The sequence below is a fragment of the Nomascus leucogenys genome, chromosome 18 (assembly GCF_006542625.1).
Source record: "Nomascus leucogenys isolate Asia chromosome 18, Asia_NLE_v1, whole genome shotgun sequence".
Classification (NCBI taxonomy): domain Eukaryota; kingdom Metazoa; phylum Chordata; class Mammalia; order Primates; family Hylobatidae; genus Nomascus; species Nomascus leucogenys.
The window spans coordinates 64,970,674-64,986,943 of record NC_044398.1 but is presented as its reverse complement, the minus strand read 5'-3'; the positions used below and the strand labels follow the sequence as shown (position 1 = coordinate 64,986,943).

At 49.9% G+C, this 16,270-nt stretch overlaps 1 protein-coding gene across 1 annotated transcript in view; it reads right to left on the bottom strand.

The window, feature by feature from the left end:
* Nucleotides 1–15,826, bottom strand: part of LOC105738165 (multidrug resistance-associated protein 6-like) — a 53,954-nt gene extending 38,128 nt beyond the window's left edge. The window contains 5 exon segments of the mRNA XM_030797777.1: nt 2,483–2,660; nt 3,852–4,055; nt 9,183–9,314; nt 12,081–12,390; nt 15,580–15,826. Of these exon segments, the coding sequence (XP_030653637.1) occupies nt 2,483–2,660; nt 3,852–4,055; nt 9,183–9,314; nt 12,081–12,390; nt 15,580–15,826 (1,071 nt within the window).
* Nucleotides 15,827–16,270: the final 444 nt, after the last annotated feature.

Genomic DNA, 16,270 nt, shown 5'->3' with positions numbered 1-16,270 from the left:
GTGGACCTCTTCCAGCCTGTTGAATGCCAAATTCCACATGCAGTCCTCTCTGTGACTGTGTGAGGGAGTGAAGAAGTGATCCAGGAATGACTGGGCATCGAAATTCTCCACTTAGCAAGTCTTTGAATAGGGCCCACTGTGTGACTCACACTGAGCTGGGAACTGAAAACACAGCTGTGAACAACAGAGATGAGGCTTGCTCTCCTGGGACTGGAGTTTGAGGTGAGGAACAAGGTTCTATAATAAAGATTCATATAACTGGCCGGGCACAGTGGCTCACACCTCTAATCCCAGCACTTTGGGAGGCCGAGGCGGGTGGACTGCTTGAGGCCAGGAGTTCGAGATCAGCCTGGCCAATATGGCGAAACCCCATCTCTAGTAAAAATACAAAAATTAACTGGGCATGCTGGTGGGCACCTGTAATCCCAGCTACTTGGGACGCTGAGGCAGGACAATCGCTTGAACCCAGGAGGCAGAGGTTGCAGTGAGCCGAGATTGCACCACTGCACTACAGTCTGGGTGACAGAGTGAGACTCTGTCTCAAAAAATAAGACAAAACAAAAATATTTCTGTAACTCATGCTTTAATGGCAGTTATTCTGAGTAACATAAAAAAGCAGCCCAGGTCGGGCACGGTGGCTCACGCCTATAATCCCAGCACTTTGGGAGGCCAAGGTGGGCGGATCACCTGACGTCAGGAGTTCGAGACCAGCCTGGCCAACATGGTGAAACCCTGTCTCTACTAAAAATACAAAATTAGCCAGGCATGGTGGCGCACACCTGTAATCCCAGCTACTCAGGAAGCTGAGACAGGAGAATCACTTGAACCCAGCGGGCACAGGTTGCAGTGAGCTGAGACTGCGCCATTGCACTCCAGCCTGGGCAACAAGAGCAAAACTCTGTCAAGAAAAAAAAAAAAGAAAGCCCAGAGGTTAGAGAGGAGGGATCTGATCTCATGAGGAGATCAAAGAAGGCCTCCCGGCGGGTGTGTGGGGAATAGGAAGATCAACGCCTGCTCGTCAGGTGGCCTTCCTCTTAGGCTCAGGAAATGTGGACTCTCAAGACAGGATAGGGCACAGCCAGCTCTGGCATGCACAGGGGAACACGAGCCTGGGACGCAGCACTCTGGCAGGACGGCATCAAGAGCTGCCCTCTCGGCCATCCAGGAGCTGTCCCCTCTGTCCCCTCCTCCCCTAGGGGACAGCTCAGGTGTCAGGGAATGAGACTTACATGGGACGGGACCTGCCCTGACTCAGATGCTCCATACCCCACAGAAGCCAATAGCTCTTGGGGCAGCAGTCCAGGGACTTAGCTTCCAGAGTCCCCCGAAGGGACAAGAGCTACTGCACAGAGAGAAGTCTAAAGCTGTGGCCTCCAACCAGGTATTCACAGTCAATGGACAGAACTTCCAGCCCAGATGCAGTTTGGATTTTTTTTATTTTTTATTTGTTTTTTGAGACGGGGTCTCGCTCTATTACCCAGGCTGCGCTGTCGTGGCACGATCTCAGTTCACTGCAACCTCCACCTCCCGGGTTCAAGCGATTCTCCTGTCTCCACTTCCCGAGTAGCTGGAATTACAGGCATGCGCCACCACACCTGGCTAATTTTTGTATTTTTAGTAGAGATGGGGTTTCGCCATGTTGGCCAGGCTGGTCTTGAACTCCTGACCTCAAGTGATCTGCCTGCCTCAGCCTCCCAAATTGCTGGGATTACAGGTGTGCACCACTGTGCCCAGCCTAGGGGTCATTTTTACCACAAGCAGTATTGTCTGGGAACACAGCTCACAGGCCACCTTATCAGAAGGTTAATCCTTTATCCTCAAGGGGGAATGAGTGGAAGTTAAAATTAGGCTCAAAAATTAAAATTAGATTGGGGGAGTGGAAATGGTGTCTAGGCAGTGAGAACAACTGCAAAGGCCCCAGGGTGGATGGGTGCCTGGAGTGTTTGAGGAACTGAAAGGAGACCTGTGTGGCTGGAGGAGAGTGAGCATGGGAGGAGACGGGTGTGTGTGTGACAGGATGAGGTCAGAGACGTCCTAGGGGCCGATCACACAAGACCTTACAGGAATAACTAAGGAGCTGAGACACATCACTTGAGGCTAGGAGTTCGAGACCAGCCTGACCAACATGGCAAAACCTTGTCTCTACCAAAAATACAAAAATAAGCCTGGCGTGGTGACACCTGTCTGTAGTCCCAGTTACTCAGGAGGCTGAGGCAGGAGAATCGCTTGAACACAGGAGGCGGAAGTTGCAGTGAGCCGAGATCGCACCACTGCACTCCAGCCTGGGCAACAGGGTGCGACTCTGTCTCAAAAAAATAAATACATATAATAAAGAGAAATAACTAAGGAGGTGAGAATGTATCGTGAGTGACTCTAATAAGCAAGGACTGAATGCGTTCTCAGCTGCTGCTAACATTACTGCCTGCTCAGTGACACTGCTTTTCCTGGCCAGGAAGGCCTGCCCTTGCCCCCCAGGGCTCACCTTTCTGTACACCAGGCCAGTGATGGCCGACCGCAGCCTCATCTGCAGCACCTTGAGCCTGTACATGTTCTGCTGCTCAAACAGCGTTTGCAGGCAGGCCGAGAGGAACATCAGCACAGCGAGGAGGTAGCCCTTCCAGGCTGGAGGCTTGGGATCACCAATCAACTCCAGGAAAAGGCTTGCAGGGGAAGGAGGGAGAAGGTACAGCTGGTGAGAGGAGGTGCCCAAGGGGGTTGCCTTTGCCCAAACCAGTCCAGGTGTGGAGGATCAGTCAGTGTGGTTGACTTTTTTGCAATAATGGTCTCCGTTATTTCCCCCACTGTCCATACTCCTTTTCAATCTGACTGCAGCTCCTCAAGATCAAGAGGTGGAGTTTTTGTCCCCACTTGTTATGGGCTAAATTGTGTCCTCACAAAGTTTATATGTTGAAGCCCCGACCCCTGTACCTCTGAATGTGACTGTATTTGGAAACAGGGCCTTTAAAGAGGCAATGAAGTTAAAATGAGGTCATTAGGCTGGGCCCTAATCCAATCTGACTGGGGTTCTTTTAAGAAGAGCAAATGTAGACACACAAGGAGACGCCAGGGGGCGCACACAGAGGAAAGACCACATGGAGACACAGGGAGGAGGTGGCCAACTGCAAGCTAAGGACAGAGGCCTCAGATGGAACCACCTTGCAGATACCTAATCTCCAACTTCCAGCTTCCAGAATCATGAGAAAATACATTTCTCTTGTTCAAGCCACTCAGTCTGTGATGCTTTGTTATGGCAGCTGAGCAGACACCACTTGAATCTGGGCTGGCTACAAAACTGGCTGTGGCCAACAGAGTAGAGTGGTGGTAAAGCCATGCTGGCCCTGAGCCTAGGCCTCAAGAGAAAATGTGGCTTTTGGCCTGTTTCTTAGAACCCTCCCAAGCAGCCACATGAACAAGTGAGCTAGCCTTTTGGAGAATGGGAACCCACATGGAGCAGAGACAGCCATCCCAGCCTCAGCTACACAACTGCAGGCACTGAGAAAACCCAGCCAAGAAAAGAAGAACCACCCAGCTGAGCCCAGCCCACATTACTGACCCACATTACCATGAACTAAATAAATGAATGCTTGTAATTTTAAGCCATTCACATTTGGGGTATTTTACAGCAAAAGCTAATTGATGCAGTCAGGTAAGAGCTTGCTTATTTGCCCTTCTGAGGGTCAGTCACTTTCTCATTAATCATTTCCCTTCCTCAGCATCCTTCTCACCCATCCTCCAGTGTCCCAAGCACCAGATGTACAGGCAGAGGCAGGAGAGCTGAAGCCCCCTGGCCCTGGAAGGATGCCACTAAGAAACCACCCACCTTAGCAGGGCACTTGAAGTCTGGGACTCACCTGAGCAGCTTGGGGACAGTGAACCTGAAGATATCACTGATGATGAGGCTAAGAGTCCCCAGGAGGAAGGTAGAATGGAACACCTGCCAGATGGCCTTCAGCAGTGGGCCCCACTGGCTCCCTTCTTGCCGTAGGAAGGGCTGGGTCTCTGGAGCCTCCATGCCGCTGCCGCCTTTCCTTTTAAATGCTGTTGCCTTGGTGTGCCTGAGGGGAGGGGAGAGATTAGCTCTGGGTCCCATTTTATACTCAGCCGCCAGCAGCAGGGCCAGGCATTAAAGGGTTGTTTTCCCAACAATGGAGACTGGTGGGTGTGGATCTAGCCTGGCTCCCTCACCTGTTCCTCCTTATTACCCTGAGTACCCACTTAAGAGACAATCACAGGAGTTGGGGAGCAGGGCAGGAGGGCACTCTGAGGCCTCTTAGATGGCCATGGGAAAGCACACGTGTTGAGCACCTACTATGTGCCCGGCACTCCCGTCATCCTAAGACCCCGGAGAAGCCAGGTGTGGTTCCCATTTCACAGATGAGAAAACTGGGGCTCAGAGAAGTGAACTTGCCCAAGGGCACACAGCTGAGAAGTAAAAGAACTGGAATTTGATTCCAGCTCTCTGCCTCCAGAGCCCATGCACTTTTCTTTTTTTTTTTTTTTTTTTTGAGACGAAGTCTCGCTCTGTTGCCCAGGCTGGAGTGCAGTGGTATGATCTCGGCTCACTGCAAACTCCACCTCCCAGTTCAAGTCATTCTCCCACCTCAGCCTCTCGAGTAGCTGGGATTACAGGCAAGTGCCACCATACCCAGCTAATTTTTGTATTTTCAGTAGAGAAGGGGTTATGCCATGTTGGCCAGGCTGGTTTTGAACTCCCGACCTCAGGAGATCCACCCACCTCGGCCTCCCAAAGTGCTGGGATTACAGATGTGAGCCATCGCACCTGGCATCTCATGTACTTTTCAACCTATCATGTTGTCAACCTGGAGGAAGAACAGCAGCCCGTCCCCAACACACACAACCAGCCAGCCCTTAGGTGGTTTTGAACTGGTGGAGAATCATGGCTGATGTGCATGGGGCCTAGTGCTCTGGCTCTGGATAAAAGTGCAGACAGAAGCTCAGGCTGCCTCAAACTAATAAGATCCCCAGCCTTTGGCCATAACCAGGGGCCACAGAGAAGACCTAAGGTGAGGGAAGGAGAGGAGGAGATAGGGGGAGGCCCGAGGGCCCCTCTGAGGCAGGTCAGAAGCCCTGGGCCGTAAAGGAGAGGCTGGGGCGATGCAGCTGCTGACAGTCCGGTTGCTGTGTGGTCCTGGGCGGGCACACTGCTCCTCTCTCTGTGTGTGAGAGGATGGGTGTGGTCCCCCGCTGAGTCCCCTGTGGCTCTGACAACCTATAAGGTTATCAGTAATTTTTTTTTTGTTATTTTTTTTTTTGAGACAGAGTTTCACTCTTGTCGCCCAGTTTCACTCTTGTCGCCCAGCAATCTCGGCTCACCGCAACCCCTTCCTCCTGGGTTCAAGCAATTCTGCTGCCTCAGCCTCCCGAGTAGCTGGGATTACAGGCACACGCCACGATGCCTGGCTCATTTTTGTATTTTTAGTAGAGACAGGGTTTCACAATGTTAGCCAGGCTGGTCTTAAACTCCTGACCTCAGGTGATCCACCTGCCTCGGCCTCCCAAAGTGCTGGGATTACAGGTGTGAGCCACCATGCCTGGCCACTTCTCAGTAATTTCAATCCCCATTACAGGTCTGTGACCCGGGGCCACGTGCTGGGATCAGCTCTTTACACGAAGGAGCTCACTGACTCCCCTGGGTCCCCTTGCCAGGTGGGCATTATTAGGCTCTCCATTTTACAGAAGGGGAAGCTGAGGCTCTGAGAGGTGGTGACAGCCACCCGAGGTCACACAGCAAGGGCAGAGCAGGGATTTGAGCCTAGATCTTGACTTATGGTTCGTAGAGGGTTTCTTGTGCACCAAGGACCCCCAACCTCACCATAATAAAATAATAATAAAAAAAAGAAGCATAAGAAAAAAAACTCTGGTGAGCTCAGGTGGCCAGACCCTTCAAGGCCGAGGTCTTTGTCCCACATTATTGGTCTGATCTGGTGTTTGGTTTGGCATCTATGGAGGGTTGTGGTTCAGCTCTGCTACTGAGTGGGTGTGGCCTGCTGCTCACAAATATTTTGGCATTTGGGTTTCAAAGCCAAGAAGATGCCCCTTCCATACAGAGAGCATCCCTGGCCACCCCTTCCGGTCTGATCCTGCCATTTAATCCATTGCCTTCACAGCCATGCCCATGGCTCCAACCCTCTCTGTCTCGTTAGAACCCCAGGTGGGTAGACTTTGCCTGTGTTTTCCACCAAGATGCCCCTAGTATAAGAGTCCAGCTCCTGCACACAGTAGGAGCTCAATAAACACTTGTCAAACGAATGGGAAAAACAGATTGAGTGATGTGTGCAAAGGGCCTAACAAGAGTGCCCCCCGCACATACTGTTATAAAAATTTATGGAAGGAAGGAAGGAGCTTGGCTGGGTGGACAGAACTTGGCTTTGGAGCCAAGAGACTGTGGTTCCAATGCCTGCTCTGTCTCCTCTCCTCTGAGCCTTAGTGTTTCCATCTGCAAAATGGGGTCGGGGAAGAGTTGACTGGAAAGTTTTCTTTCTGGCTGAGGTTTTGCTCAGTTCTATTTGAGCTGTTTGCGTCAGAGAGTCAGTGTGTTCAGGCTGCAGGCTCCATAGCAAGCGTTTTCCTCTCCTGCAGGTCTCACCTCCCATCAAGGAAGATGTCCAGATTGCTGTCTGACGTCTGGTCTCTGGACTGAAGGCCATTTAGCGCAGATCTCACAAATGATGGTGGGGCAAGGCAGGGGGTGTGCGTGAGTGGCATGGGCAAGGTGTGAGTTGGGGGATACAAAAGGGAGTGGTGGAGGCCGGGCATGGTGGCTCACACCTGTAATCCCAGCACTTTGGGAGGCCGAGGTGGGCGAATCACCTGAGGTCAGGAGTTCAGGGCCAGTCTGATAGCCTGAGTAACATGGAGAAACCCCGCCTCTAATAAAAAATACAAAAATTAGTGAAGCTGACTTGACCAGCAGGTGGCTGTTTTGTGGCCTCTCAGGAGGACGCCCTCTCCCTTCCCCCAGTGGTTGCAAAGTACTTCAGAAAGAAAACCAAAGTTCTCTGTGGGTACAGTCGGTTGGTTCAGAAGCTGATGGAGCCGGGTCTTTATATAACCCCATCTTTCCCCTTTCTTTCTGTCAACTGTTTATGGGAGGATTCTCAAACTGTTCTGGAGAATATTTCTACCCTTTAGTTCTAGTGTTGGGTGACCTGTAATTTTCATGTCGGCTGGGGATGCCAGGAGTTGGCAGAGGCTCCTTCCAGAGCCCCTGTGGACTGAATTCTGCCACTTCTGTAAAATCATTTAAAAGTAGAGGGTGAGTCAGGTGCAGTAGCTCACACCTGTAATCCCAGCACATTGAGAGGCCAAGGCAGGCAGATCCCCTGAGGTCAGGAGGTCAAGATCACCCTGGGCAACATGGTGAGACCCTCTCTCTACTAAAAAAATTAAAAAATGAGCCAGATGTGGTGGCGCACGCCTGTGGTCCCAGCTACTCGGAAGGCTGAGGCAGGGGAATCGCTTGAACCCAGGAGGTGGAGGTTGCAGTGAGCCGAGATCACGCCACTGCACTCTAGCCTGGGTGACAGAGTGAGACTCTGTCTCAAAAAACCAACCAACCAACCAACCAACCCAGTGAAGGGGGTCCATCAAGCCATGCCTGGGGTGAGAGAGACTGATGTTTTGGTTCTCTCACACTACTTACTCTGTTTGGAAAAACACATGCCCTTCCTTTGTGGGAACAGCCCCTACCCTCTCCTGTGGCTCTGAAGGGACCACCAGTCATGGAGCCAGCCCCCTGGGCATGGGATTGGCCCCTGACAGGCACATGACTTGAGCCAGGCCAATTAGAGGCCTTCCTTGGGATTTTCTATGTGGACGTTAGGAGAGAGATGCTCTCTCATTCTGCTGGAATTTGCTGAACTTGCATGGGAAGGGATAGGCCTTATGGAGAGACCAACACATAGATAACAGTTGGGATGGGAGATGAAAGGAGAGAATCCTGACATCATGTGAGTCCCCTGATCCAGCAACACCTGAGGCTAGATCCCCTTAGCTGTGTGAGCCTATAGTATCACTCTCTCTCTTCTCTGTCTCTCTTAATGTGTGGGATTCAGCCATCTGCAACAACTACCACAAAATCCCAGAGTATGCAGGGAACTTCCCACAGAGCTGACTTACTTCTTTGTTCTGTCTCCTGAAACACCAAGGTCCAGTGAGGTTAAGCAACGTCCAAGGTCATCACTATTTGAAGGCAGGGCAGCATTTAACCCAATTTTATCTAATCCTATGTAGGCTAATTTATCTAGACCAGAGTTTCTCAAATGAGGCATCCCAGGCTCTAAGTGCTGCAGAGAAGTTTCCAGAGATGCCATTGAGGGCAGGAGTGGACAGAGTGGATAACTCCTAAGATCTTAACACCCTCTGGATGACTGACAGCGCTTGAGCACTTCCCATTTGCAAGACATTTGCAAGTTCTTTTCTGTAAATCATCTTTTTTTTCCATCCCCATAAGCTATGAGCTGGGGCTAATGACATCCCCACTGAACAGATGAGAAAACTGAGGCCCAGGAAAGGAACTGCTCAGGTTATACAGTAAGTGAGCAGCTGCCTGCATGTTATGAGTCACCTCCCAACACTCCACCCCGGCCTTAAAATACCTCTTCTGTTTCCTGCCTGTCATTCTGCCGTTTCCCCATTTGTAGGAACCTGTTTGTAGGAACCTGTGATGTGTTCTGGGAGGAACCATATCTTGAGCCTGATACTACTCAGTGGGATCAGCTGGAAGGCAAGGTGGGGAGGCAGTAGTGCAGCAAGAGTAGCGTTGGGGGCTGCACTGGGGGTCAAATGATGAGCTTTTCTTTTTTTTCCTTTTTTTTTTTTTTTTGAGATGGAGTCTCGCCCTGTCGCTCTGGCTGGAGTGCAGTGGTGACATCTCCACTCACTGCAACCTCTGCCTCCTGGGTTCAAATGATTCTCCTGCCTCAGCCTCCTGAGTACCTGGGATTACAGGTGCCCACCACCACACCCAGCTAATTTTTGTATTTTTAGCAGAGATGGGGTTTCGCTATGTTGGCCAGATTGGTCTTGAACTCCTGACCTTGTGATCCGCCTGCCTCGGCCTCCCAAAATGCTGGGATTACAGGCGTGAGCCACCACACTCGGCCAATGATGAGCTTTTCTCAAGGAGCATCCAGGTGAGTTCTTGGCCTCCACGCACTTACCTCCGGGCTGCACTGCGGTTCCTCATCCACTCCTTTTCAAGCCGGGAAACAAGTTCTTCTGAGGAGTTTTCTCTCCCAAGTGACCAGAGGTCTTTTGGTCTCAGTGGCCTCCTATATCCCCTCCAGACCAGCCTGCAAAAGAGGGGCACCAGGGAAAGCTTTTCCTGCCATTCTCCCCTGCAGGATCCTGGCCAGGTGAGTAGCTGTGTGACCCTGGGTAAGTCACTTTACCTCTCTGTACCTCTGCTGGCCCCTGAGTAAAAAGAAAGCAATTCACTAACCCTACCTAACGTCTGCAGGGCATTTCTCATTTCACAAAGATTGTCTCATTAATCCTTACATGAACCCATAAGATAGATTATTATTGTTTGTTTGTTTGAGATGGAGTCTCGCTCTGTCGCCCAGGCTGGAGTGCAGTGGCACAATCTTGGCTCACTGCAACCTCCACCTCCCGGGTTCAAGCAATCTCCTGTCTCAGCCCTCCGAGTAGCTGGGACTACAGCCACATGCCGCCACACCTGGCTAATTTTTGTATTTTTAGTAGAGACGGGTTTTTCACCATATTGGTCAGGCTGCTCTCGAACTCCTGACTTCAGGTGATCCACCTGCCTCGGCCTCCCAAAGGGCTAGGATTACAGCTGTGGGCCACCATGCCTAGGCCCAACAGAAACTTCTTGTTGGGAAGTGCAATGTGCCAGCTGAAACACGGCACTTCGCAGGGTCCCTTTGTGTCCCATGACTAAGTTCTGGACAATTAGATGTACAGGTGTCCCTCTAATCCAAGGTTGCACTTTCCATGGCTATATGGTTTGGCTGTGTCCCCACCCAAATCTCATCTTGAATTGTAGTTCCGTTAATCCCCATGTGTCATGGGAGGGACCAGGTGGAGATAACCCAATCATGGGGGCAGTTTCCCCCAACCTGTTCTCACGATAGTGAGTTAGTTCTCACAACATCTGATGGTTTTGTAAGGGGCTCCCTGACTTCGTGGCACCCTCATTCTTCTTCCTACCGCCATGTGAAGAAGGACATGTTTGCTTCTTCTTCTGCCATGGCTTCCTCAGCCATGTGGAACTGTGAGTCACTTAAACCTCTTTCCTTAATAAATTACCCAGTATTGGGTCTTTCTTCATAGCAGTATGAGGACAAACTAATACACATGGTTTCAGTTATCCACAGTCATCTGTGGTCCAAAAATAGTAAACGAAAAATTTCAGAAAAAAATAACGTGTAAGTTTTAAATTGTGCACCCTTCTGAGTAGTGTGACGAAATCCCCCCCAGTCCCATCCAGGGTGTGAATCATCCCTTTGTCCAGCAGGTCCATGCTGCAGACCCTCCCTGTCAGTTTAGTCACTTAATAGCCATATCGGTTATCAGACTGACTGCCATGGTACTGCAGTGCTTACGTGTAAGTAACCCGAATTTACTCAATAATGCCCCTGGCTGGGCACAGTGGCTCAATGCCTGTAATCCCAGCACTTTGGGAGGCTGAGGCGGGCGGATCACTTGAGGTCAGGAGTTTCAGACCAGCCTGGCCAACATAGTGAAACCTCGTCTCTACTAAAAATACAAAAACTAGCCGGGCGTGGCCATGCCTGTAATCCCAGCTACTTAGGAGGCTGAGGCAGGAGAATCGCTTGAACCTGGGAAACAGATGTTGCAGTGAGCCAAGATTCCATCACTGCACTCCAGCCTGGAGGACAGAGCTAGACTCTGTCTCAAAAATAATAATAATTCAAAAAAAGCCCCTAAAGTACAAGAGTAGTGATACTGGCATATTGTTATAGTTGTTCTATTTTATTATTATAAATTATTGTTATTAATCTCTTATTATGCCAAATTTATAAATTTAACTTTATCATAAGTATGTAGGTACAGGAAAAAAAAAACAGTATATGTAGGATTCAATACTATCTGTGGTTTCGGGCATCCACTGCGGGGGATCTTAGAATGTGTGCCTGCAGATAAGGGGGTAGTGCTGATTCAGCGCCCCTATGCCCTTGCCCTACTTCCCTTCTTTGGTCTCACTGACTGAAATACAGATATAATGGCTGGAGCTCCAGCAGCCACCTTGGACCACGAAGCCAACTTAAGAATGAAAACCTTGTACAAATATGGTAAGATTTTTAAAATTTTTTAAATAAAAGCAGGTATCTGGGATATTAAACTCATGAAGCTGCCATATCAGCCCTGAACAGCCTAACTCTAAATTTCTATTATGACAGAGAAAGAGAAACATCTACCTTGTTTAAGCTGCTATTATTCATATTTCCACTATCTACAGGAGGCTTAGGAACTAAAGAATTTTATACTTGAAGAAATTTTAGGCTGGGCACAGTGGCTCAAGCCTCTAATCCCAACACTTTCGGAGGTTGAGGTGGGCGGATCACCTGAGATCAGGAGTTTGAGACCAGCCTGGCCAACACTGGTGAAACCCCATCGCTACTAAAAATACAAAAATTAACCAGGCATGGTGGTGTGTGCATGTAATCCCAGCTACTCGGGAGGCTGAGGCAGGAGAATCACTTGAACTGGGAGGTGGAAGTTGCAGTGAGCCGAGATTGCACCATTGCACTCCAGCCTGGGTGACGGAGTGCGACTCTGTCTCAAAAAAAAAAAAAAATTAATAATGAAGTTGTCTTTATAGCGATAGGTTTTGTTTCCATTTTGAATTGACAGGTGGAAAAATAAAACAGGAAAAAAGTGCATTCCACAAAAAAGTGCATTTTGTTATAGTGAGCAAAAAAACAATTTAGGTATTTGAAAGTGACCAAAACAAATCTACATGCTTCAGAAGCACCACACTGGGGACGTGGTGAGATAAAATGAGGCTTTAGGTAACACTGTGTATAATGCGCAGTAGGGCTTGTCCTGAACACTAAGACCTCACCCCTTACCTGGATGAAGAAGTAGATGAGGCCGAGGGGCAGGATGATGATTGCGGCGATGGGTGTGGCCAGCAAGATAACGATGCAGGCACGATGACGTTGAACAGGGAGCCCATGAACATCTTGATGACCCCTGGGATCATGGAGTCCACCCTGTCCAGCTCCTTGGAGAAGCGGTTCACCAGGTTCCCACTGGGGGTCCGCTCGAAGAAGCTCATGGGTGATTGCAGGATGCTGTGCAGCAGGTCCACGTGCAGAAAGCGGGAAGCCAAGATCCCCCCGATGGACACGGCCATGGAGTAGCCAAACACGGCGATCCCTGCAGACACTCGGAGTTAAACTCCACAATGCAGAGAGGGAGCTGACCAGGCACTGCAGGGAGGCGCGGCCATGTGGACGAGGCAGGCCTGGATTCCCAACTTCTAATAATAATAATAATATGATGAGCCAGGCATGGTGGCTCACACCTGTAATCCCAGCACTTTGGAAGGCTGAAGCGGTTGGATCACTTGAGGTCAGGAGATCAAGACCAGCCTGGCCGACACAGTAAAACTCCATCTCTACTAAAAATACAAAAATCAGCCAGGCATGGTGGCGGGCGCCTGTAATCCCAGGTACTCGGGAGGCTGAGGCAAGGGAACTGCTTGAATCCAGGAGGTGGAGGTTGCAGTGAGCCAAGACTGTGTCACCCCACTCCAACATGGGTGACAGAGTGAAACTCTGTCTCAAAAAAATAATAATAATAATGATGATGATGATGATGGTGGCAGCTATTATTCAGAGGGTACTTCCTATGTGCTAAAAGCACTGTGCTGGGTTTTACATGTAACTAATTTTTAGGATGACTCTGAATAACTTCTATTACTACCCAATTTACAGGTAAGAAAACTGAAGTCCAGATAGGTGAATGCCTTTGCCTTTAGTATACTGTGCCTGTCAGAAGCAGAACTGGGATTTCAATCCAGACAGCCTGCTCTTAATCCACATGCCATATTCTTCTAGACCAGGGGTCCCCAACCCCTCGGGCCACAGATTGGCAGCAGTTCATGACCTGTTAGGAACCAGGCCCCACAGCAGGAGGTGAGTGGTGGTCACCTCCTGAGCATCACCGCCTGAGCTCTGCCTCCTGTGCGCTCAGTGGTGGCATTAGATCCTCTAGCAGTGCGAACCCTATTGTGAACTGCACATGCAAGGGACCTAGATTGTGCGCTTCTTAGGATAATCTAACTAATGCCTGATGATCTAAGGTGGAACAGTTTCATCCTGAAATCACCCCCCACTGTTTCTATGAAACCAGTCCCTGGTGCCAAAAAGGCTGGGGATCGCTGCTTTAGAACAGTGCTGAGATAATTTTCTGAAATGATGGAAATGATGGCTACTGAGCACTTGAAACGTGTCTAGTCTAATCGAATAAATCTTTTATTTTATTTTTCTTTTGAGATGGGGTCTCTCTCATCCTGTCACCCAGGGTGAAGTGCAGGGCTGTGATCACAGCTCACTGCAGCCTCGACCTCCTGGGCTCAAGCAATCCTCCCACCTCAGCCTCCTGAGTAGCAGGGATCACAGGCATGCGCCACCATGCCCAGCGAATTTTTGTATCTTTTGTAGAAACAGGGTTTTGCCATGTTGCCCAGGCTGGTCTTGAACCCCTGGACTAAGCAATCCACCCGCCTTGGCCTCTCAAAGTGTTGGGGTTACAGGCGTGAGCTACTGCACCCAACATTTATTTAATTTTAACAGTTGAAATTAAAATAGCCACCTGTGTCTCATGACTACCGCACCAGACAGCACAGCTCTGGAACAGACATTGTTGCTGTGTGAGTTCAGGTAATACCACACCCTCTCTGTTCTCTACCTTCCCTCAATTATAATTTGTAGGCCACAGTTCTTTCCCCTAATGGCAAGGAAAGGGGAGGGTGGGGATTGAGAGACTCAAGGAATCCATGTGTGCTCTGCTACCAGTGGGTTTTCCCAAAACCACCTCCTGGAGATCCTGAGACATTGGTGGTTCTCTCAAACAACCACAGGAGGGCACTGTGCTTTCCAGAGCAGCAACTTCCTAGGAACAGAGAGGCTTCCATCTCTGCCTCTTCAATTGGGAAGACACCCAATAGGCAGGGGCTCAAGTGACAGGCTCTGGAGCCAATGCTGCCAAATCCCATCTCTGCCACTTACCAGCTATGGGACCTCCTACTGGTCACTGAATCTCTGTTTCCTCATCTGTAAAATGGGACAATGACGCTGACCTCGGAGCAGTGTGGAATGTGAAGTCCCCACTTGGCAATGTGCCTGGCATACAGAAGTGCTCAAATGTGTCAAGACTATCCATTTACTGTGTGTATATCATATGGACCATACAGGTGTATTTGCAAACATGGCTCACATACTGCACAGCACAGTGGATAACAGCGTGAGCTCCTCAGCCAGACTGCCTTGTTCAATGCCAATGCTGCCAAGTATTAGCTGTGTGACTTTTGGCAACTCACTCAACCTCTCTGGGCCTCAATTTCTGTATCTCCAAAATGAGGGAAATATTAACTCCTACCTCACAGGACTGCTGCAAGGATAAAATAAGTTAAAACACGTGGAAGTGTTTAGAACAAATCCAAGCACCAAGTAAATGCTCTGTAAACGCCAGCTGTTATTATCAACACTGCTGCATTTGAGGACTCCCATAGGACCACACAGAACAGTAGAGAGCAGGGTTTTTTTTGTTTTATTTTTTGAGACAGGGTCTTGCTCTGTCACCCAGGCTGGAGAGCAGTGGTGCAATCATAGGTCTAACTGTAGGCTCAAACTCCTGGGCTCAAGCAATCTTGTGACCTCAGCTGCCCAAGTCGCTGAGACCACAAGCGCATACCACGTGCACCTGTAGTTTATTTTATTTATCTATTTTTTTCTAGAAACAGGGTCTCACTATGTTGCCCAGGCTGGTCTCGAACATCTGGCCTCAAGCGATACTCTGACTTCAGCCTCCCAAAGTGTGGGATTACAGGTGTGAGCCACCATGCCTGGCCAACAGCAGGGTTTCTCAATCTTGTGACAACCAAAAGCATCTCCAGATATTGTCAAACATCCCTGAGAGACAACACTGCCCATAATTGGGAATTACTAGTATGAGCCAATTTCCGCCCTCACTCAGCAGGCAAAAGTCCGCATATGAGACCTCATGCAAGCTCTGTCACCATGACAAAGCAAACAGGGTCAAGGGGGTCCTCCCAACCCTCAGTGCTTCCAGAGGCCTCTGTTCTCAACTGTCCTCATCTGTAAAATGGGCACACTAGAGCACTTCTCCCGTCTACCACCAAGGCCCATATGAACAAAGCACTCAAACACCCACTCTACAAATATCTGAGTGTCGACTAGCTGACAGCTACCGACATTCCTCTGGGTTTGGCTTGGTTTGGGGTCCCACAAAACCCTGAGGACTCTAAGGATCCATTTCTATAATTAGACAAACCCATAACAGGGGCCCAAATCAGGGGGGGTGGGAGACAGTGGCACCAACCTTGTGAAATGCCCAGGGCTCCACAGACGCTCAGCCGGACTTTCGTGTGCTCCTGGGTCCCGTTGACGATGGGGTCATCAGTCCAGAGACTGAGCCAATAGTTGGAAGCCAGCGCTGACACGTGGTTACACATGAAAAGGAAGATGCTGAGAAAGGAGATGAAGAGTCCGATGGCCTTCATGTAGTCCCAGTACACGGAAAGCTTGACCTGGAGACCACAGGAGATAAGGCAGCTTAGCCCATGCATGCACCCAGTCCCAGCCCCACAAGGGCAGGGACTTCACCAGCACAGCACCACCCAGCTGCCTGCCTTTGCTCCTAGGTAGAATACCCCTCCCATTTAGCTATTTGACAAAGTCAGCAGTAAACAAAGTCGAGGGCCAGGCGCCGTGGCTCACAACTGTAATCCCAACATTTTGGGAGGCTGAGGCGGGCAGATCAACTGAGGTAGGGAGTTCGAGACCAGCCTGGTCAATATGGCAAAACCCCGCCCTCTACTAAAAATATAAAGTTAGCCGGGTGTGGTGGTCGGCACCTGTAATCTCAGCTAATTGGAAGGCTGAGGCAGGAGAATTCCTCGAACCCAGGAGGCAGAGGTTGCAGCAGTGAGCCAGGATCGCCCCACTGCACTCCAGCCTGGGCGACGGAGCGAGACTCCGTCTCAAAAAAAAGAGACAAACTCAGGGTCTCT